The 23087-nt window shown below is 43.9% G+C and overlaps 1 protein-coding gene across 4 annotated transcripts in view; it reads right to left on the bottom strand.

Moving 5' to 3' along the window:
* RECK (reversion inducing cysteine rich protein with kazal motifs) overlaps positions 1–23087 on the bottom strand; it is a 1099858-nt gene that overhangs the window by 294047 nt on the left and 782724 nt on the right. For 3 of the 4 annotated variants that reach the window (XM_073630723.1, XM_073630721.1, XM_073630722.1), the window contains exon 15: positions 21492–21614. The exons of the other annotated variant lie outside the window; for it this stretch is intronic. In XM_073630723.1, the coding sequence (XP_073486824.1) occupies positions 21492–21614 (123 nt within the window). The remainder of the gene's footprint in view (positions 1–21491; positions 21615–23087) is intronic. 4 annotated transcript variants of the gene reach the window in all.

The raw sequence follows: 23087 nt of genomic DNA, 5'->3' as shown, positions 1-23087 counted from the left end.
TCACAGTTTTGGAGGCCCTGAAATGATTGAAAAAAATCAAAACATCCCCCAAATGAGCCTTTTTTGGAAAGTAAACACTCCAAGGTACAGTATGTGCTAAGAGACATGGTGTGTATTTTACAGATCTCATTTGTTGCCACAAGTTTTTGGAAAATGAAGAAAGAGCATGAAAATTTGTTTTCTTTTCTTTTTTGTTTTTACAAAAAAGAAAAAGAAGAAAAGAAAAAACAGAAAATTTATTATCAAATACTTACTTGTAATTTTCCTTTCCTGATGGGCTCCATGGCAGTCTACGTGTGGGTCAACTCCTCCTCCTCTGCAATGCTATAGGACCCCACTCCCATAAATTTGAGCTCACCGCTAGAGACTGCGTTCCGTAACTAGCCAACTCTTGACCGATGGGTGGGAACTCTGTCTGCCATGGAGTCCATCATGAAAGGAAAATTATGGTAAGTATTTGATAATAAATTTTCAGTTTTCCTGACAGACTCCATGGCAGTCTACGTGTGGGAAATACCTAGCCAGACCACACGGGTGGGTATGCTGATCAAAAGAAATTTAATTTGGCCCGTCAACCGACAGGATTCTTAAACCAAAGTTCACAGAAGATAGAGAAGCAGGCTCTATGCAGTAATGTGACATAAAGTTATTAATGGCGGTCCATAAGGCCGCTTTGCAGATGATGTCTTGAGCCACATGCCGGGCTGCTGCCCACAAAGCCGACATACCCTTGGACCCCGGGGCCCTGAATGTAGGTAGGACAATTTTTTGGTTCTCAAGGAACACTGAAGTGACTTTTGGGTTTGAGCCGAGCATAGGGATGAGGACCACACGGTCTGGGAAGAAAGTCCGGAATGGTTCTTCATGACCCAAGGACCCAATCTCAGAAACCCTTTTGGCTGAAGTGATGGCAACTAGGAAGGTGACTTTTGCAGAACAGTCTTTGACAGAAAGTGGAGCGGATCCTGAGGTACTGAGGCCAGTCAGTGAGTCGAGAACAAGAGGAAGATCCCAAAGAAGATTGGTCTTCTTTGGGGCCTGAGTCTTGTCGCACCATGGAAGAACTACCAGATTAGAGGATGAACGCCCTGTGATGTTCCGGAGAAGGCCGACAAGGCTAAGACTTGGACCCTGAGGGAGCTAATGGTTAGAGACAGGTCTAGGCTGGATTGGAGGAAGCTGAGGATATCCTGGACTCCTGGATCTGCCCGATCTGCCCGTAGAGGATGAGAATTCAACTAACTTGGCCCATATTCTCCCATAGACCTTATTCGTGCTTGCCTTTCTCAAGCTCATGAGGGTGAAAATCACTCTTGAAGCACACCTGAGAGATTCCAGCCTCTCCCTCTCAAGAACCAGATCATCAGTCTCAGTAACGCTGGGCAAGGGTGCAGGGCTGCCCCCTCAGAAAGAAGGTCCGGCCTGAGAGGAAGAGGCACCGGGTCCCGGAAGCTGAGCTGGGTCAAGACGGGAAACCATGGCCTGTTCTGCCAGTAAGGAGCTATTACCACCACCTTAAATATATAAAGAAAAAAGAACTTTTGCGCTAACCAGACAAATTAGATAAAATAAAATATTAGATGCAGCTGCTAGTGTTAGTCAAAAAAATACAAAAGACCCTAATAACAATACATATATAGTGACAAGCGCGCATCCTGACACAGTGTGTATTATACAGTGTGTGTAAATCCTTAGTGTTTTGAACCCTATAGGTGTGATATTGAATAATAAATATCCAAAATAATTTATGTGAAAAAAACGTATTAAAGAATTTGTTATCGTTCCGCTAAATATTGAATTACCATGCTCCAAACAATATTGTGAAAATAATAAAGTAAAAAATGTCTCCATGACATGTCTCCGTTCCCAGTGGAAGCCTGTTTAGGGGATGTCGGGTGGAGCTAGAGGCTGTGATGCCATCACATTTTTTTAGTTTTTTTCCCCATGCAGTCAGTTGGTTTGCTCCCTCGCTGCATGTATGCTAAAATTTGCAGTTGAACTTTTTAGCTGTTTTTTTTTGTTTTTTATCTGGTTCCCGTTTGCTGTGCACTTTTGAAGTTGTTGATTTGTGGTTCCTAGAGTGCTGTGTGTCATTGCTGTGATCAACTGCAGTGGAATTTGTTGAAGTGACTGTGAAAAAGTTTTTTAAAAATACATTTTTTAAAAATAAATTTTTTGAAATACACATCTGCACTATGGAGTTTCTCCCGCTTTGTTCCCACTGAGGTGTTTGGCTATACTATGGATAATTCAAAGATTTAAAATCATTCTGGAGTTGTGGAAATCCTGTATACCAAAAACAGAGGATACCTGTTCTGTGGATTGGGTAAAGTGGATGAAGATCTTACAACTGACATCCAGGTGATAATCAGGGAAGCCGGCAGGCTAATGCAACAAGCTTGTTTGATCTCCCTAACCAGAGATCCATCTGATCCGGTAAGCGGCCTCTTCTACTATATTTTCTGAATAGGAAGATCATCGCTGTATTCCAATAGAAGATTTATTTCATCATCAGCATAATATATATTTCTATGAGGACTGAGTTTGAATACATATATTTTTTTGTTGTTTAAATCCTACACAGGATATTCAGGGGGAAGAAGTTCTCACTGACGGACTATTTTTTTCTAGCACTATTTTTGAGGTGTGGAGTGAATACTACATTGTTGCTGACCAAAGAGTCTTTTTGCAACATTGTGGCTGGTGTCACTATACCACTATATTTCACCATATGATGTTCACAATATTATTTTGAGTAATGAGTGGATGCTACATTGTTGCTGACCAAAAGTTTTTTTTAGCAACATTGTGGCTGGTGTCACTATACCAACATTTTTTACTTTATTATTTTCACAATATTGTTTGGAGCATGGTAATTCAATATTTAGTGGAACGATAACAAATTCTTCAATAAGTTTTTTTCACATAAATTATTTTGGATATTTATTATTCAATATCACACCTATAGGGTTCAAAACACTAAGGATTTACACACACTGTATAATACACACTGTGTCAGGATGCGCGCTTGTCACTATATATGTATTACCACCACCTTGACTGCTTCCGCCTGGAGTCTCCGTAAAAAACTGAAGATGATCGCGAGAGGGCGAAAGGCGTATGCCCTGTTGAAGCTTCAGTGATCTGTTGTCAGGGCTGGCCCCAGCCCTTCCTTCTCTGAGCTGACCGCTCAGCTGTTGGCTATATGCCAGCTCCTATCTCTCCACAGTAACTCACCTGTTGATGATCCTGCTCGTCTGTCCAGAAGATCTCTGCCTTCGCCTTGATCAACATCACAGAGACTATCTCCTGCGTTCCTGTTTAAAGACTTGCTTGGCTGTTTCACTACACTGATTTCTGACCTTCTGGCTTGGCTGACTATCTGTTCCGGTTACCAAATTATTGGCTATGTTTTGACTACGTTTGTTCTATTTTCTTTTAATATTAAACAAGGGTGATTTAACTGTACTTCTGTCTCGGTCTGATTTCATGGTTTCTGATATCTGTCAGAGCATCTACTCCGAAGGTCTGGCTGCAATGGCCCCGAGTGTAATACTTCTTGATCGTGAAGTTGCAGGGGGATGCAAATAGGTCTACTTTGAGATTTACTCCCAAGGAAAGGATCCATTCGAACGTCTGCACATGAAGAGACCACTCGTTGTCTAACTGTGTGCGAGACAGGAAGTCCGCTTGGACGTTCTGGACTCCGGGGACGAAGACCGCTGAAATATTGGCTAGGTTTTTCTGAGCCCAGGATATGATGGGCTCGAATTCTTAGAGCAGCGTGGAGCTCCATGTGCTCCTTGCCTCTTCACATAGGAGACCGCTGTGGTGTTGTCCATTCTCAGTAAGAATGACTCCCCTTTCAGGATATGAGTGAAAGATTGAAGGGCACAACAGGCTGCCCGTAGTTCCAGGATGTTTGAGCACAGGTTGGGCATCCCACCTGCCTTGTGCAAGTTCTGACCTGCAGAGGGCTCCCCATTCAGCACCGCTGGCATTGGTTATGACCGTGACCCACAAGACAGGGGCAATGGAGTGGCAGGTGAGCAGATTTGTGCGCTGAAGCCACCACAAGAGGCTGTTTGTCACTGATGTTATGTGAATGGATTGATTGCCGTTCCATTGCTGGAGAAACCCTGTCTGGAAAGGGAGTAATCTCCACAGAGACCATTTGACCATGGGTGTCGTAGAAACCATCGTGCTGATAACATTCAGGCACTGTGAGGCACTCAGGCATGAGGGGTTCAGGGCATGTGAAATTCTTTCTTGAATGACTGGAATCTTCTCTACTAGGAGAGAGATGGTACTTTCCACGGTGTCAAACTGGGCCCCTAAGTATATCAGGTGCTGGACTGGTTCCAGATAGCTTTTCGTCATGTTTAGGAGCCAAGTGAATACTAGCAGTGCGGTGATAACCTGCTGCCTGTGGATCAGCAGCTGCTCCCTGTCTTGGTATAGTAGCAAGAGGTCGTCGAGATAGTGATACAAGCATATTCCTTTCATTCTGATGAGGACCACCACGGCCAGAAGAACTTTGGAAAAGACTCGAGATGAGGTTGTTAACCCGAAAGGGAGGTAGGTGAACTGTAGATGTTCCTGCCCGACCCTAAGTCGGAGGTATTTGCGGAATTCTTTTGCCACAGGCACCTGAAAATAGGCACTTTTTAAGTCATTAGAGATCAGCTAATCACCTGGCTGTACAGCTTGCCCAATGGTAGACAGAGTCTCCATTTTGAATCTTTCGTATTTTTTTTTAAAACCTGTTTAGGTAAGTTAGGTCTATCACGGGGCGCCATGCACAGTTTTTCTTCTGCACTAGGAAGAGAGGAGTAGTAACCCGTAGAACTCTTTGCCTTTCGGAACAGGCACCACTGCTCCCTGTGCTAACAGTGAATCCATGTAGGACAGTAACACCTGCTTCTTTTCTTCTGACCGTGGTAGCAGGGTAGAAATAAATCTGGGGGGAGGAGTACTGGTGAAGGACCATGTGCGGCCTGTGGAGACAGTCTTGATGGTCCAGTAGTCCGAGATTGAGGCCACCCAGACGTGTCAGAAGAGAAGCAGACACGCCCACACCTGACCCGCCTGGGTGGGCCCAATCTCAAAACGACTTAGCTGGCTCTCGTCCACTGGACGCCTGGCTTTTAGCAGGCTTTTGGAAGGATGTCTGCCTTCTGCTCCAATTGCTTCTAAAGTCTCGGCCGGGCCTATAGTAGCGTGCTTCCCTTGAACGCTCAGTATTACGTCTTCTGCGCTGGGGCCTCTTCTGACCCAACAGACGCCTATCCTGGGGCAGAAAGCGTGGCTTCCCACCCGTGGCCCAGGCTAGGCTATGGCGCTGTCCAGGCTGTTGCCGAACAACAGGCTTGTTTGATTGCTGGATCAGAGAGCCAAGGGCGCAACCATAAGGCCCGCTTAGCTGTGACCGAGGACAGAATAGTCTGGGCCAACAGGCCGAAAAGGTCGATTGAAGCCTCCTCCAGGAAGGCCACTGCCAGCTTCAATTCCTGGACTGCCAAGCCCCTGGCCAGTTCTTCTGAGACTCCTCTGAGCACAGAGTCCACATTCTCTGTCCAGGCCTCCAATTGCCTTGGACATGGCCACGAGGGCCAAGGCGGGTTTGCAAGCCATACCGGCTAGCTCGTAAATCCTCTTAAAGTCTTGGTCTATTCTCCACTCGAGCCCATCCTCGAAGGATACAGCGTCCTCTAAGGGAAGAGTGACATGTTTGGCAAGTCGCATCAGTGCTGCGTCTACGAGGGGAGCATTTTACAGATGTTTCACTTCCTCTGCCTTGAAGCGGTATAATCTGGAGGTTTTACTTGACATAGAAGTCTTCTTATCTACCTTGCTCCACTCCTCGTCAATGATATCCTTCAATTCGGAAAGGAGCAGGAAATTGGAACTCTCCTTCCCCAGATATTTAAAGAACTTCCTCTGCTTAGCCGGGGGAGTGGAAGGATCTTCCCACTTAAGGGCCTCTTTGACCGCTTTAGTTAGTGGGGAAACAAGGGCGAAGTCGAAGCCTCCGACAAATTCGTCTCCCTCCAACTCGCTATCCGAAGACCCGGGGAAGTATCATAAGGCTGGGATGGGCCGGGATTCTCCTGGGCCTTGTCAGCCAGGGAGCCAGATAGAGTGGTGGACAGGCTCCATGTGCGGGATGTACTCCACTCCTTGAGGGATTGCTGCACCACATGCTTAACTAGTGATTTCATATGTTGGTTTTCAGCCTCTTTTTCCCCGACCCCCTTGGCATAACAAGGGTCACATAAGGACTTGCCCTCTGGGACTCGAATCCCACATCCCCAGCAGGCTCTGCAATCAGAGAGGCTGTCGTGGTGGTGGGTGCGGTGTCTGGAGGTGGAATGGGGGCATCTCCTCTGTTGATGGGTCCTAGACGGAGGGTCACGTCTGGACCTGGATGAGGAAGGTTGACGTTGCGGCCTGGCAAGGTCCCTGTTGTCTTGGACAGTAAACTGGTGGTCAGACCTGGAAGGGCTAAAAAAGGGGATGGTAGAAAACACGACGTTAGGGAATATGTCTATTCCACCGTGGCCCTTCTCACACCCCATGTACCTAGAGCGTGAGGGCTGGCTGCATGGAGGCGGTGACCTGTCAATGGCACCCTGGTGGACGGATAGGAGACGATCCTGCAGCCTTCTAGGAACACCCACACATCCCAGGAGAAAGGAGTACAAATAGCAGTGCAGCTTCCCCTTTAAGAGCCATCTCAGCCCCCCTCCTTCTGCACCATAGCCCCAGACTGGAGCTTACCTTGAGCTGAGACCCTGGCGCCTGGAGGAGCTGTCGCAAGCTGCCCACAGTAATCCCCAATATGACAGGGGCTCAGAGGGATTTAAATATCCCTGCTGTAATGGCGTCACCGTCGTGTCCAGTCTGTGCGACCCAGAAGGGGGAGCCGTGTCCTGCGCCATAGAAGAAAAAAGCAGAGAGAAGGGGAAAAAGAAAAAAGGCACATGAGGGGAGACAGACAAGAGGGCATATATACAAAAACTGCTGCCATGAAGGGATCTTCAGACCTGCCAGCCGATCCACCACGCCTGGGCATACAAAGGCCGTCCCCACCACACGACACATAGGCCTGGAGCCACCCACCCACCCATGGCTGGGCCCTGGGCTATCCTGACACCACTAGACCGTATGCCCGTAATCAACCTCGATCGACTGGATATCCGTAAACGTGAGTTCATTGCTTGTAGGTCCAATGAGGAGGACAAAAAAGGAACGCAGTCTCTAGCGGTGAGCTCAAATTTATGGGAGTGGGGTCCTATAGCATTGTAGAGAAGTCCAAGGTTAATCCACACGTAGACTGCCATGGAGTCTGTCAGGAAAATACATTTCCGTGCTCTTTCTTCATTTTTCAAAAACTTGTGGCAACAAATGAGATCTGTAAAATACTCACCATGCCTCTTAGCACATAATGTACCTTGGAGTGTTTACTTTCCAAAAAAGGCTCATTTAGGGGGTGTTTTGTACTATCCTGGCGTTTCAGGGCCTCTGAAACTGTGACAGATAGTCAGGAAGTGTAATGAGGAAATAAGACCCCTTAAAAGTCCAAAGGTGCCCATTGGATTTTGGGGTCCTGTACATGGCTAGACTGCCAAAAAGTTGCTCACATATGGTATCCCCATACTCAGGAGAAGTAGCAGAATGCATGTTTTGGTCTAATTCCACATATACAAATGGCATGTGTGAGCAATATATCAATTAAGTGAAAACTTTGTAATTTTCCAGAAACTTGTGGCAAAAAAATATTCCATGGATTTAAAATGACTCTCAGCAAGTTTGGGGTGTCTACTTTCCAAAAAAGGGTAATTTGGGGGGGGTGGGGTGGTGTTTGAACTGTATTGGCTTTACATACACATTAGAAGCTTATTTCAAATGCAAATAAAAGTAAAATATAAAAGACGAACTTATGCCAAGTAAACTAAACATGACATGCTTTAAAATTGTGCACGCCTGTGCAACGGCGACAAACTATGTACATTTTTAAATAGCCAATGCTTTAAAAGCCTTAACAGGTTACCACTTTAGATTTACATAGAAGCACAACCCCCCCCCCCCGATGACCCCTTATCGCAAAGTTGACATCCCAAGATCGGATGCTTTACCAATTTAAAAATGTCGCTGTTTATATCTGTCGCAACCAAAGTGATGAAATGCTCGTAGCCTCTAGTTTCTTAGACCATAGAAATGGTTGGAGCCATTTTCGGTCTCCAATCAGCTCTATGGTCAGCTGGCAGAACTATCGGCTGCATTCTTGGGTTCCCAGAAACAGTGTGTGGTATGCCCACCAGGGCTTTTTTTCTCAAACAATAGGTGCTGGAACTTAACCACGTCCCACAAAGCCCCTCCCCCTACACACACCCTCCAAATCACATCAAATAGTGGGTGTGTTCAGTCAAATTTCACGAAAACAGTGAGAGGGTCTTAAAGGGGCATTAAATACCAGGATTGCATTACATACAGAGTGCAGAGCTGTCACTTGTAAACACAGAAACCAGACTTCTGTGTTTACAAGTGATTGTCATGAGCAGGCACCAAGGGGTCTGAGCCAGAGGTGGTGGAACTGAGTTCCACCAAGTTCCCCCTGAAAAAAAGCCCTGATGCCCACCATTAGAATATACTGAAAACGCAGAGCTATGTGATATTAACCTTACTAGTGTAAATACCAAGAATTGATCCGTGAACAATTACATCCAGGTTATAAGAAAAAACAATACTATATGAATAAAAATCCAAACATCTTTGTGTCAAGCAAGTCTCTCATTGAAATAATTCATTAATATTAAAGTATCATCAAATATCAAAAATTCGCAATTTTCAGCAAGTCCACAGTGAAAAGGGTATATTTTGAAAAAAAAAGATATATAATAATGTCCCATAAGGTGACTCTTCTGATGATGATCCAGGTAAAAAGATCAGTGGCTTCACAAACGTGCTTCCCCCTGTGTGACTGTGCTCACCTCAAGGTGTGTGACCGCACAATCAAGTTTGGTCTACAAAAGCAGCTGAAACACCTCTGGGCCCTAAGTATAATAGGCCAGGTATAATTGATGAATATTAGATGTTAGGCTACAAATTACACAGCTGTATGTTATCATCCAGCAATTAATATAATGTATCATTGTATGGTTAACGGTGTATTATCCGGCTATCTACATACTGTACCATTAGGGTTAATAGTGGATCAACATTGTAACTGTTTGCTTGTCACTTTAAACCTTTGTTCAGCACTGACTGACAGGTGGAACCTTTATGCCTTCCTTGTGTTTCCCTGGGGAATGTTTTAATCATCAGACACTTCCTCCTTCCTCTAGTTTTGGAGAAAGGGGGTTCTCATTGATTCAGCATTCAGAGGCAAACAAGTCAGCAGTACCTCGTGGGAAGGCGATTGTTTATTGAAATGTTCTAAAGTTTAAAGTTGCACCCCTTGGCAAGCGAAGCAAGGTATGCAGCAAAGCTGCACTGTCTATAAAAATATACATGTTTTTAGGCATAAATTGAGTCCATGCTGTTAGTTAAAAGACGTGCTTTGAACATATAGTCATGTTTCCTTAGATGTTTAATGTTAATTTAGATAATTTGTGTAGATACCGGAACCCCAATTTGTAATTCCACATTTGTAATTCTGTTGTAACCCCCTTTTGGTGATCTCTGTAAACAAATGTACTGTATGTCATTTTACAGTTTTAACGGTGCTTAAGGTGCTTAACCTGCTTAAGCTGCTTAAGGAGTTAAAAGTATTAACCTCTGTGGTGTTCAACCCTACTGCACACCTTTTGAGGCAAAAGAATAAAAGTACTGCACCGGTCAGAAGTTCTCCTCTCATTATTTACTCAAAGCCAATAAGGCCGCTACAGTGAAAACTTGTCGCTCGCGATGGAGACTCGACGATGCATCTCTGCCATCACCGGCTGCGTCGCTGTCTTCATCAGACTGTGAGTAAAAGCCTCCCAACACCTCGCAAGGACACCTGCGGACGACATCTTAGCAACAGAGAATAGGCTGAAAAGTAAAAGCGTCACGTGGACATTTAAATATAGCGGGCTGCTTTATATGGAAATCGCCTTTATTAGTATACGAACCAAATAATTAATATTTTACTAAAGCAATGACTAAGTTATTATATTCGTGATATGAGTGCCTAGTGTTTAGAGGCCTAGTGTCAAATTGTAAGCAACACTATCTCCTAAGTTCCTAATCCACTAAACTGTTGTTAAGTTCATAAAGAGTAAATTGTCTGGTTAAAAAATATCAGCAGTATATTTGTTTAACAGCATTTTGTCGTATGGTATGCATTGTTTGTTAATCTTTATAAGTTACAAGTGTAAATGCCTATTTTCTTTCCTAGCCCCTTAGTAGCAAGTGTGAGCCAACTCTCATTCAAATTAAGTTTCAGGAACACACACACTTGAAAGGCAAAGGCACACTAGAACAAAATGTTGTCACCCACTAAAGAAACAGATAAACCCACCTAGTCACAACAAGTGCAATCCAGCTCCAGACAGTGAAGCTTAACAGGAAAGGGCCAAGAAATGCACACAAACAGTTAAGAAAAATGAAATAGCATTCAACAAGGCGAAGGAGCTAGCAAAAGAAATTAGGATGAAGTTAAAGAACTTCTGCTTAGCCGAAGACCTTGATGAAGGAGATTAAAGCCAAAGAAGCATTCGTACACCAACAGTATGAGTCGATTTGCCGTAATCATTCCACTACCCCATACGCTTGTTAAAAGAATGGATGCATGCACCACGTTAACAGCTGAAACCTGCAACTTCACCAGCAAACGGCTAGAGAATGTAGAGGAAACCTTTAATGATCAACTTAGGAAGGAAAGAGTGAGGATGGTACTTAATAAAGAAGAGCACAAGTCAGTCTTTGGAAACACAGAAACAGAAACTGCCCTCTCAGAGTCATTACCACACTCTAGCTCAAGAGACACTTCCAGATCTTCTAGCAAACGCGCAGACGCAGAAGCCGACCTTGCACCCAAGATAGAACAGGCAAAGGCGATGCAACAGATGCGTGAGCAACAAGCTAAGCTTGGCCGAAATTAAACTTAAGTTAGATGAGGAAAAGACAAGACTGCAACAGCTACAAGCAGAAAATGAAGTCAAGGTAGCTGCAGCAAGAGTGAAAGCTTACTACGCTTATGATAGTTTTGAATATTGCGAACAGGAGACAGAACACAAGGTGAAAAACCTTTACAAGAAAAATGAACCACAAACCTCACTGAATCCGAAAGCTGTGCCATTTGAACCTTCAAATACACCACTTAAGGTGTCAAGACCACAAGAAGAAGTTAGTCTAATTCCTGGACTTGCAAGTCTGCTCATCACCAACCGTCTCCCTATACCTGAACCAACTGTATTTACAGGTGATCCTTTAAAATTCATAGATTGGAAGATAAACTTTATGGCGTTAATTGATCAAAAACCACTCCCTGTGTGCGAAAAAATGTTATACTTGAAGAGGTATCTCGGTGGTGATGCTCATAAGGCAGTGGAAGGTTTCTTCTATCGAAATTCAGAAGACGCTCATCTAGGTGCCTGGGGAATCCTACAGGACAGGTATAGAGGTCCATTCATAGTGCAAAGAGCTTTGAGAGAAAGGCTGACTAAACTTCCCCATGTTAAAGGCCTAGCTAGTCCAAATGTTTGTGAAGAAAACCACAAGCTTCTCAAGAAACTGCGTGAATGGGTCGTGTGCAGCTGGAGTCACATCGTTGTGGACGAATTAGACAAGTCTCAAGAATACCCAACTTTTGCTCATTTCACAAAGTTCTTTCAGAAGGAAGCCAAGATAGCATGCAACCCCATTGACTCCCCCTTCCTTCTCTGTACCAAGAACAAAGAATTCCCAAAAGAGCCAAGGTGCTCCACACAAGCACTCAAATGAAGCTCTCCACCTCCAGTGTTCCAGAGATCTTGGCTTCAAGACCAAAACCACCTTGCCTAGTCTGCAAAGACAAAACACACAGCGTCGCTAAATGTTCGACTTTTGCAGGAAAGACCATCGATTGAAAGGAAGGCCTTCATTTATGAAAACCACCTCTGCTTTGGTTGCTTAAGAAAGGGCCACATTACAAAAGACTGCAAAGGAAGACACACATGTAGCATATGTAGATGACATCATCCAACCTGTTTGCACATACAGAGAAACACTGAGCCTGTCAAAACACCAAACGATGATTCAGTAGCTATGGGAGATAAGGTAAACGACAATTTTCCCAAAGCTATGTCCCATACATTGACAAGGCATACTCTTGCCACATCCTGCATTGTTCTAGTTCTGTTGTCAACTGCAGCGGAGCCTCAGAGAGAAATCCTCACTTGTGCCTTACTTGACACGCAGAGCGATTCAACCTTTATTTTGGCAGACCTGGTATCTAAGCTAAGTGCGAGCACCAAGCCATTACAGCTAAAGCTCAGCACCATGACAGCCATTGATACAGTTATATCAAGCCAAATTGCTCACAGTCTGCAAATGCGTGGTTTTAACTTTAAAGCTCTAGTCCAACTCCGTCAAGCCTAATACAAGAGATTTCATTCCAGTAGATAAGTCTCACATCCCCAGCAACGAGACTGCACTTCAGTGGCCACACCTCAAGCATTTGGCAAACAAGGTACAGCCACTTTAAGACTGCGATGTCGGACTGCTGATTGGTTATGATTGCCCATCAGCACTGGCTGACTTGGAGGTCGTTACTGGCTCCGAAGATGAACCCTTTGCTCAAAAAACTATGCTCGGCTGGAGCATAATAGGATCAGTAAATCCACTTCTTCTCTCTGAAACCATAATGAAAAAGAAAGATGGACACTATGAGATGCTGTTACCCTTCAAAGACAACAGTCAACCGGCACTATCAAACAATAAAAGGCTGGCCATTATTCGACCTCAACATCTAAAGAAAAAGTTAAAGGCCAATTAACAGTACTACGAACACTACACTGCATTCATGGAAGAAACGGTCTGAAAAGGTGATGCAGAACCAGCCCTTTCATTATCAGACAAAGAGACAGTGTGGTACATCCCACATCACGGGGTTTATCACCCCAAGAAGCCAGACAAGTTAAGAGTCATCTTTGATTGTTCAGCAAAGTTTCAAGGCATCTCCCTAAACGACACCTTATTGACAGGTTCCCACCTGATAAATTCTCTAGTGGGAGTCCTCTGTCGCTTCAGGAAGGAAGCAGTTGCTGTGATATGCAACATTGAAAAGATATTCCACTAGTTCTAAATCTCCCCAGAAATGCTCAATTACTTAAGGTTCCTTTGGTGGCAGAACGGCCAGTTGGAAACAGAACCCAAAGAATACAGAGTGGAAGTTCAACTCTTCTGTGCCAGTTCCTCTCCAGGATGTGCCAACTTCGACCTCAAGTATCTTGCACAACAATACAAGCCAGAATATCCTTCAGCATCAGCTTTCATTGAGACAAACTTTTATGTCGGCCTAACCAGTGTTTCAACAATCAGTGAAGCTACAAATCTAATCCTCGAAGCGCAAGGATTATGTAAAAATGCTGACTTAAGACTGCATAAGTTCAACGCTAATAAAAGGGATGTCCTGTCTTGTGTAGCTCCATCAGAAAGAGAAACAACTAGTGAATCTCTCAAACTTAACCCAGACTCAACATCAGAAGGACAAGTACTTGGCATTCAGTGGTCAATTGAAAACGACACCTTCAGCGTTTACATAAAGGATCGACCCTCAACTCGTCATGGTATTCTGTCAGTCTTAGGCTCCCTTTATGACCCTCTAGGCTTCAGCTCCCTTCATACTGAGTGGCAATTGCATTCTTCAGGAGCTTTGTTGCAGGGTCATCAGTTGGGATGAAGCACTTACTGAGAGCTTAAGCCCACGGTGGGAGGCCTGGAAGAGTAGTCTGCAAGCTTTAAGGGAAATCAAGATACCCAGATGCTACCATCCTCCTGACTTCAGTAACAGGGTGAAGGTGGAACTACACCACTTTTCCGATGCCAGCAACGTAGGATATGGTGCCTGTTCGTACCTTAGGTACAAAAATTACAGAATTCAAGTTCATTGCAGCTTCTTGATGGCTAAAGTAAGAGTCGCGCCAACGAAGATCGTGAGCATCCCAAGGCTTGAACTCTCAGCTGCAGACAGCACAGCAAGACTAAGTGTTGTGTTCAAGGCAGAACTTGAAATAGAAAATGATGAAGAATTCTTCTGGACAGACTCCCATGTAGTTTTGGCCTATATCATTACTGAAGCGAGAAGATTTCATGTGCTTGTAGCCAATCGTGTTCAACTCATAAAACAGATTACAGATCCAACTCATTGGCATTATATGGATACAGCACAAAACCCAGCCGACCATGCATCCAGGGGTCTTCGTGTAGCAGATATTTCCCCTTCAAGCTGGTTATCCGGGCCTAGTTTCCTATGGAAATCTAAAGTGCTTGCATCTCCAAGCTCTTCAGCAGAATAGATTGTAGGCTACCCCGAAGTCAAACCCATTACAACCCTTGCCTCACAAGTTGGTGGACAAACTGATATTCTAAACCGTCTGAACAAGTTTCCCAGTTGGTTAATGCTCGTTAAGGCAACCCATCCCTACAGCAATCTTGTGACTGTGGAGGAACGAAAGAAGGCTGGGGAGGTAGTGATAGGTTTAGTTCAACAGCAAGTTCTTCCCCAATAGCTAAAACTTCTTCAAAGAGGAGATACCCTTCCAAGTTCAAGCCCTCTTAGTTATGATGACCTCATTCTGGTTCAAGGACTTCTTCATGTTGGTGGAAGGCTGTCAAGATCAACCCTTAGTCAAGAAACAAAACACCCAGTCATCCTCCCAAGGGAAGGGCACTTTACTCAGTTAGTCCTGTCCCATTACCATGCAGCTACTCATCACCATTGGCCGCAGCCAAACTATAACAGAACAGTTCTGGAGCCGGTGGAAAAGGGAATACCTCATGAGTGTTTCCACAAGACAGAAATGGCACATACCTCGACGTAACCTGAATGTAAACAACATAGTTATAATCAAGGAAGGTATGTCTCAGAGATGCCAGTGGCAGCTACAGTACCTGCCCGCAAGAATGTGTTTCTCGCACTGGTTCTCGGCGACAGGGTACTGTACATCTCGCGCTGGCTGCATTAAGCAAAAAACACATTTTCCTATTGCAGTGAGCGTGAGAAGGAATTTCCCTCCAAGAGCATACCAGGCCCTTAGGTCTGGTATGGATTCTAAGGGGAACCCCCTACGCCGAAAAAATGGCGTGGGGGTCCCCCCTAAAATCCATACCAGACCCTTATCCGAGCATGCAGCCCGGCCGGTCAGGAAAGGGGGTGTGGACGAGCGAGCGCCCCCCTCCTGAACCGTACCAGGCCACATGCCCTCAACATGGAGGGATGGGTGCTTTGGGGAAGGGGGGCGCCTTGCGGCCCCCCCACCCCAAAGCTCCTTGTCGCCATGTTGATGAGGACAAGGGCCTCTTCCCGACAACCCTGGCCGTTGGTTGTCGGGGTCAGCCGGCGGGGGGCTTATCAGAATCTGGGAGCCCCCTTTAATAAGGGGGCCTCCAGATCCCGGCCCCCCACCCTATGTGATTGAGTATGGGGGTACATCATACCCCTAACCATTCACCTGGGGAAAAAAAGTGTCAATAAAAACACACTAGACAGGTTTTAAAGTAATTTATTAGGCAGCTCCGGGGGTCTCTTGCGACTTCGGGGGTCTCTTCCGACTCCTCTGTTCTCTCCGGCCTCTTCTCCTGCTCTCCGGATTCTTCTGCCAGGCTCCTCCGCTATCTTCTGCTCTTTTGCCGCTCTTTTGCTAGCGTTGGCCCGGTCTTCTCCGTCGTCTTCTTCCCTCTTCTCTTCCGATATTGACACAATGCTCTCTCCCGCTGTAATGCCGTATATACTTATATAGGCATGGGGCATGGTCACCTGGTGATGTCACCCCTTATGAAGTCCGATAAGCCCCCCGCCCGCAGACCCCGACAACCAACGGCCAGGGTTGTCGGGAAGGGGCCCTTGTCTTCATCAACATGGTGACAAGGTGTTTTGGGGTGGGGGGCCGCAGGGCACCCCCCTTCCCCAAAGCACCCACCCCCCATGTTGAGGGCATGCGGCTTTTCCTGACCGGCTGGGCTGCGTGCTCGGATAAGGTCTGGTATGGATTTTGGGGGGGACCCCCACACCTTTGAGGCAAAAGTACTGCACCCGTCAGACGCTCTCCTCTCATTATTTACTCAAAGCCAATGGGGCCGCTACAAGCATTGTAGTAATGAATTAGGGAATGGTATATACATTGTTATTCCTCTCTAAGGGGCTTTGTTCTTGTGTGCTCTCCCTGTCCTGTATTTAGTGAGGGAATGAACATTAGATTGATCTAGGGGTTACTGAGCTATCCCGCAATTATGTGGCGCATGTTGAGGCTTCAATATCATGGCTGCCATAGTATTTTTATGGATTTTGTAGCCAGCAACAATATTCGCGGTCCGCGGCTCCAGACCCACAACAAAATGGCGCATATCGCGGCTTCACTTAAATGTCCGCCGACACAGTATATATTCCAGCAGCTTCCACCATCCAATCAGATCCCCCTGAGGAAGACATGTGATTAGCCATGTGTCGTCACATGTAGGGGAGGGGCCAGGATGGTAGAGGAGACAGTTACATGCTCTCTGAGCAAGCTGCTGATATACACAAGTTTGCAAGCTGTTTGGAGAGGATTTTTATACGGAATGTTTTTTATAGTTTGGTGCGCTGGAAGCACTTGTGAACTGTGAGTACCCTGATGTTTTTTACCTACAATAAATTTATACTCAAACGATAATGCGCTATCTAGCCTCTTTCTTACTTTAAATTGAGGACAACATCTCTGGATTATACCTGGGGGATCCTGCAAAGCCCGTTATACTTAGAGCCCAGAGGTGGTTCAGCTGCTTTTGTAGAGCAAACTTGATTGTGTGGTCACACACCTTGAGGTGAGCACAGTCACACAGGGGGGGGGAGCACATGTGTGAAGTCACTGATCTTATTACCTGGATCATCATCACAAGAGTCACCTTGTGGGGCATTATTATATATAATTTTTTTTTTCAATATATTTTTTCAATATATACCCTTTTCACTGTAGACTTGCTGAAAATTGAGAATTTTTTATATTTGATGATACTTCAATATTAATTAATTATTTCACTGTGAACTTGCTTGACACAAAGATGTTTGGTTTTTTATTTATATATTATTGTTTTTTTCTCATAACTTGGATGTAATTTGCTTTTGCAAAATCCAGATACACCACGTCTACGGGCCTTCCTTTATCTAGATATCAATTTTAAACCATTGTGGAGTATTTGGGGCTGTGTCAATAAAAACCCCATTATGGACATGCTCCTTTGTATACACAGAGCTGATGAAGTTATTTAATAAATTTGCCTTCTCTTTGTCCCCAGTCACCCACTCTAGATTATTTTGTAAAGGGCCCACATGCTGAGACATGACTGTTTTACTATTAACCATTTAAGCCCCGGAAGAATTGGCTGCTCAATGACCAGGCCATTTTTTGCGATACGGCACTGCGATACTTTAACTGACAGTTGCACAGTCGTGCGACGCTGTACCCAAACAAAATTGACGTCCTTTTTTTCTCACAAATAGAGCTTTCTTTTGGTGCTATTTGATCATCTCTGCGTTTTTGTTTTTTTTGAGCTATAAACAAAAAAAGAGGGACAATTTTGAAAAAAAAACACAATATTTTGTACTTTTTGCTGTAATAAATAGCCCCATTTTTTTTAAAAAAAAGCAAATTTTTTCCTCAGTTTAGGCCAATATGTATTCTTCTACATATTTTTGGTAATAAAAATCGCAAAAAGTGTATACTGATTGGTTTGCGCAAAAGTTATAGCATCTACAAAATGGGGGTTGGATTTATGGCATTTTTATTTTTTTAAATTGTTTTACTAGTAATGGAGGCGATCTGCGATTTTTATCAGGACTGCGACATTATGGTGGTCATATCGGACACTTTTGACACATTTTTGGGACCATTGCCAATTATACAGCGATCAGTGCTATAAAAATGATTACTGTGTAAATGTCACTGGTAGGGAAGGGGTTAACACTAGGGGGCGATCAAGGGGTTAACTGTGTTCCCTATGTGTGTGTTCTAACTGTGGGGGATGGGACTGACTATAGGAGATGAGAGATCGTGGTTCCCAGCTCGTAGGAACTCACGATCTCTCTCTCCTCGCAGAACTGGGATGTGTGTGTTTACACACACAGGTCCCTGTTCTGCCTCTCGTTCCCACGATCGATTGTGGCCGGCGGTCACGAGCATCGGCACCCCTGATGCACGCCTGCTATCCCACTTAAAGGAGCCAATGTACAGCTACGACGGCTCCTGGGATAGTGCCCTCCTGCCACTGTATAATGACGGCGGCTGGTCAGCAAATGGTTAATATACAGGTATTTGAAGAATTTTTGGGAGGTTGTCCTACTATCTTTTCTAATCTGTTGTTTGTTTTGAATTTTTGCAGCCTTGATTTTCCTTTTACATATTCTGTTATATTCGTTGTAACATTTAAAAGATGATGTGCGCTTTTATTTTTTTTTATAAGCTCTTTTCTTATTGTTAGCTTTTTTTAACTTTGGCTGTGAGCCACATAGGTTTTATTTTTAGCCTTTTAAACTTCTTGCCCATGGGAATATATTTTGTATTGTAAGTGTGTTCACATACAGTCTTTTTGAAGAATTCCCATTTCTGATCTATGTTCATCGATGCCAATATTCCCTCCCAGTCTAAAGAGCAGCCCTCATTCTTGTAAAATTTGCTCTCTTAAAGTTAGGTGTTTTTATATTTTCAGTATGTGCTTGTTGCTTACAGCTTACTTTAAATTAAATCATTATGTTATGGTCACTTCCACCCAGATGGTCTTTTATATGAACATTAGTAATAAGCTCTGCATGGTTTGAGATTACCAGGTCCAGCAGAGCATAATTCCTAGTTCAGGCCTCTATGAATTATACCAAGTAGAAAAATTTTTCTTCCCAATGGTTGAACATGGACCCTGAAACAAATTGTTAATTGTCAAAGCGTCGCTTATTTGATGACCTGCACATGTGGCATGTTTTATATAGGCAAAACACAAATATATTTTTGTAGACATATCTATGATAATGTTTATTGAATCTAAATGGGAACATGTGCACCTCAATTAGCCACCATGTCTCTAATTTTTATATGTACAACATTTTTTCTATATGATACAGTAGATTCTCATTAGGTAGTAAAGCTTATCGCAAAATGCATCGAAGAAACTACTGAATCTCTACCTTGAATGACAATTGTCTATCTATGAACAAATCGCCACCGTGTCATATAATAAAGTGATGTATTTGCGTAATAACTATACAAATAACATTTCTAAAATGTATTGATGGTGATAACTGTATATGTATATATATATTATATATATATATATATATATATATATATATATAGACACACACATACAGTGGGGATGGAAAGTATTCAGACCCCTTTAAATTTTTCACTCTTTGTTATATTACAGCCATTTGCTAAAATCATTTAAGTTTATTTTTTTCTTCATTAATGTACACACAGCACCCCGTATTGACAGAAAAACACAGGATTGTTGACATTTTTGCAGATTTATTAAAAAAGAAAAACTGAAATATCACATGGTCCTAAGTATTCAGACTCTTTGCTGTGACACTCATATATTTAACTAAGGTGCTGTCCATTTCTTCTGATCATCCTTGAGATGGTTCTACACCTTCATTTGAGACCAGCTGTGTTTGATTATACTGATTGGACTTGATTAGGAAAGCCACACACCTGTCTATATAAGACCTTACAGCTCACAGTGCATGTCAGAGCAAATGAGAATCATGAGGTCAAATGAACTGCCTGAAGAGCTCAAAGACAGAATTGTGGCAAGGCACAGATCTAGCCAAGGTTACAAAAAAATTTCTGCCGCACTTAAGATTCCTAAGAGCACAGTGGCCTCCATAATCCTTAAATGGAAGATGTTTGGGACGACCAGAACCCTTCCTAGAGCTGGACATCTGGCCAAACTGAGCTATTGGGGGAGAAGAGCCTTGGTGAGAGAGGTAAAGAAGAACCCAAAGATCACTGTGGCTGAGCTCCAGAGATGCAGTCGGGAGATGGGAGAAAGTTGTAGAAGGTCAACCATCACTGCAGCCCTCCACCAGTAGGGACTTTCTGGCAGAGTGGCCCGACAGAAACCTCTCCTCAGTGCAAGACACATGAAAGCCCACATGGAGTTTGCTAAAAAAACAACTGAAGGACTCCCAAGATGGTGAGAAATAAGATTCTCTGGTCTGATGAGACCAAGATAGAACTTTTTAGCCTTAATTCTAAGCGGTATGTGTGGAGAAAACCAGGCACTGCTTATCACCTGTCCAATACAGTCCCAACAGTGAAGCATGGTGGTGGCAGCATCATGCTGTGGGGGTGTTTTTCAGCTGCAGGGACAGGACAATGGTTGCAATCAAGGGAAAGATGAATGCGGCCAAGTACAGGGATATCCTGGACTAAAACCTTCTCCAGAGTGCTCAGGACCTTAGACTGAGCTGAAGGTTTACCTTCCAACAAGACAATGACCCTAAGCACACAGCTAAAATAATGAAGGAGTGGCTTCACAACAACTCCATGACTGTTCTTGAATGGCCCAGCCAGATCCCTGACTTAAACCCAATTGAGCATCTCTGGAGAGACCTAAAAATGGCTGTCCACCAACGTTTACCATCAAACCTGACAGAACTGGAGAGGATCTGCAAGGAGGAATGGCAGAGGATCCCCAAATCCAGGTGTGAAAAACTTGCTGCATCTTTCCCAAAAAGACTCATGGCTGTATTAGATCAAAAGGGTGCTTCTACTAAATACTGCGCAAAGGGTCTGAATACTGAGGACCATGTGATATTTCAGTTTTTCTTTTTTAATAAATCTGCAAAAATGTCAACAATTCTGTGTTTTTCTGTCAATATGGGGTGCTGTGTGTACATTAATGAGGAAAAAAAATGAACATTTTAGCAAATGGCTGCAATATAACAAAGAGTGAAAAATTTAAGGGTCTCTGAATACTTTCCTTCCCCACTGTACATACACACGCATATATATATACACATAGACACGGAATTGTCTGACAGCAGTGCTTTTTACCCATTTAAATAATTAATTTAATATTTATATTACCCATTATATATATATATATATATATATATATATACATATATATATATACATATATACATATACATATACATATACATACACACGCAATACACACACACAGACACGGAATTATCTGACAGCAGTGCTTCTTACCCATTTAAAGTTTGAGAATAGGTTGAGATCATTTTGGCCCCAAAACCTCTAATCAATATTAAAATAGGTAAGAAGTCAGACAATTCCTTAACAGCTGGAAACATGTTAAGAACGTACCAGTAAACATAGTGCGATCATCTTCAGAGCTGATTTCATTTAAACACTGGCGGTTGGAACATCGCACTGTCCCAGCAACACAAGAACAAATATTACAGTCCACCTTGAAAGATGTCCCATGATCTGTGGTATATGAATTTCAAATATTATGGTAAATGTAGCACTTAGAATAAAAAACAAGTATAAGACAAACAGATTTTTTTGTTTTCTGTGTTGTTAAAGTGATTGTAAAGTCTTGTTTTGTTTTTTGTTTTTTTAATTATAAATAACAAACATGTTATACTTATCTGCCTTGTGCAGTGGTTTTGCACACAGCAGCCCAGATCCTCTTCTTCTTAGATCCTTCTTTGGTGCTCCTGGTCCCTCCCTCCATTTGAATGCCCCCAAAGCAAGCAGGTTACTATGGGGGCACCCGAGCCGAGCCACAGCTCCCTGTGTCCATTCAGACATGGAGCCATAGCACGGCGCCCTGCCCCCTTTCTCTCCTCATTGGCCAACTGACTTTGATTGACTGCCGCGGGAGCCTATGGCACCATGCTGCTGTCTCAGCCAATGAGGAGGGGAGTCCCGGGCAGCGGAGACACTCCTGCAACATCCTGGATCTAGATAGGGGCTCAGGTAAGAATTAGGGGGGCTGAGGGGCGCTGCTGCACAGAAGGCTTTTTGTCTTAATGCATAGAATGACAGGCAGGAGCAGCTCAATAGCGACCCCTGCCTAGGGGAACAGGGACTGAAACAAAAAAGTAGTTAATTTTATATTAATAATTAATTATTTTCTGGTTAACAATAAACTTTATTTAAAAAGAAAAAAAATGTCTGGAGACTTCTAAGAAGGTCAGGTGACTAGAAGGAAGTAGAAATTAATGGTCGTCAGTTCAACAGCAGCACTTCAAGAAGAAGCAGCTACTGTGTCTGTCTCCTCATAATGGAAAACCTACTGCGTCAGATGATGGATCGGGCCTCCGCTCCTGACGGGGATTCCTGGATGCATTTCTGCCTTTCTTCGGTGGCTCCTCCGGTCCCATCTGCTTCTTCCCCACCTCCTTCCCCCCCTCTTTCCCACAGCCTCCTCCAGCCGTGGCTTCTCTTCCGGGCCCCTCTGCTGTATCACTTCCTTCCTGGGCCCCTCCTTCAGTTAATCCTCACGCTGTTTCCTGGGCTCCCTCGAGGATTGACAGTGCCTCAGCCCCGCCTTTGATGACACCGGTGGCGCCTCCTCTCCATTTGGTCTCTGGCTCGGAGCCTTTGATGGGATCCAGCTCATGCGCAGTGGCCACTGGCATCGAGCAGTCAGAGGAATAGAAAAGAAATGTAAAAGAACTTTTATGGGTAAGCGCTCTATATGGGACAGTTCTTCACTGTCACCTATTCCCTCTCGCAATTTTGATGTTAGGTCTGATGTTAATCCTGCAAATTGTAATTCTTTGCCTTCCTCTACATTTCTTCGTGATTTGCCTGATGATAATATATTGAACGTTTCACCTTCTCCTGTTGTGCAGCCTTTATTGCTTTCTGATGCTATTAGTGAATTTTTTTTTTTCCCACAGCAAACCCCTCTGGCTCATTGCATTCTGCTCAGCATGTTTCTGATTACAA

This window comes from Aquarana catesbeiana, linkage group LG05 (assembly GCF_042186555.1).
Source record: "Aquarana catesbeiana isolate 2022-GZ linkage group LG05, ASM4218655v1, whole genome shotgun sequence".
NCBI classification, from domain to species: domain Eukaryota; kingdom Metazoa; phylum Chordata; class Amphibia; order Anura; family Ranidae; genus Aquarana; species Aquarana catesbeiana.
Note: the sequence above shows the minus strand (reverse complement) of the source record. Positions and strands in the feature narration are given on the sequence as shown.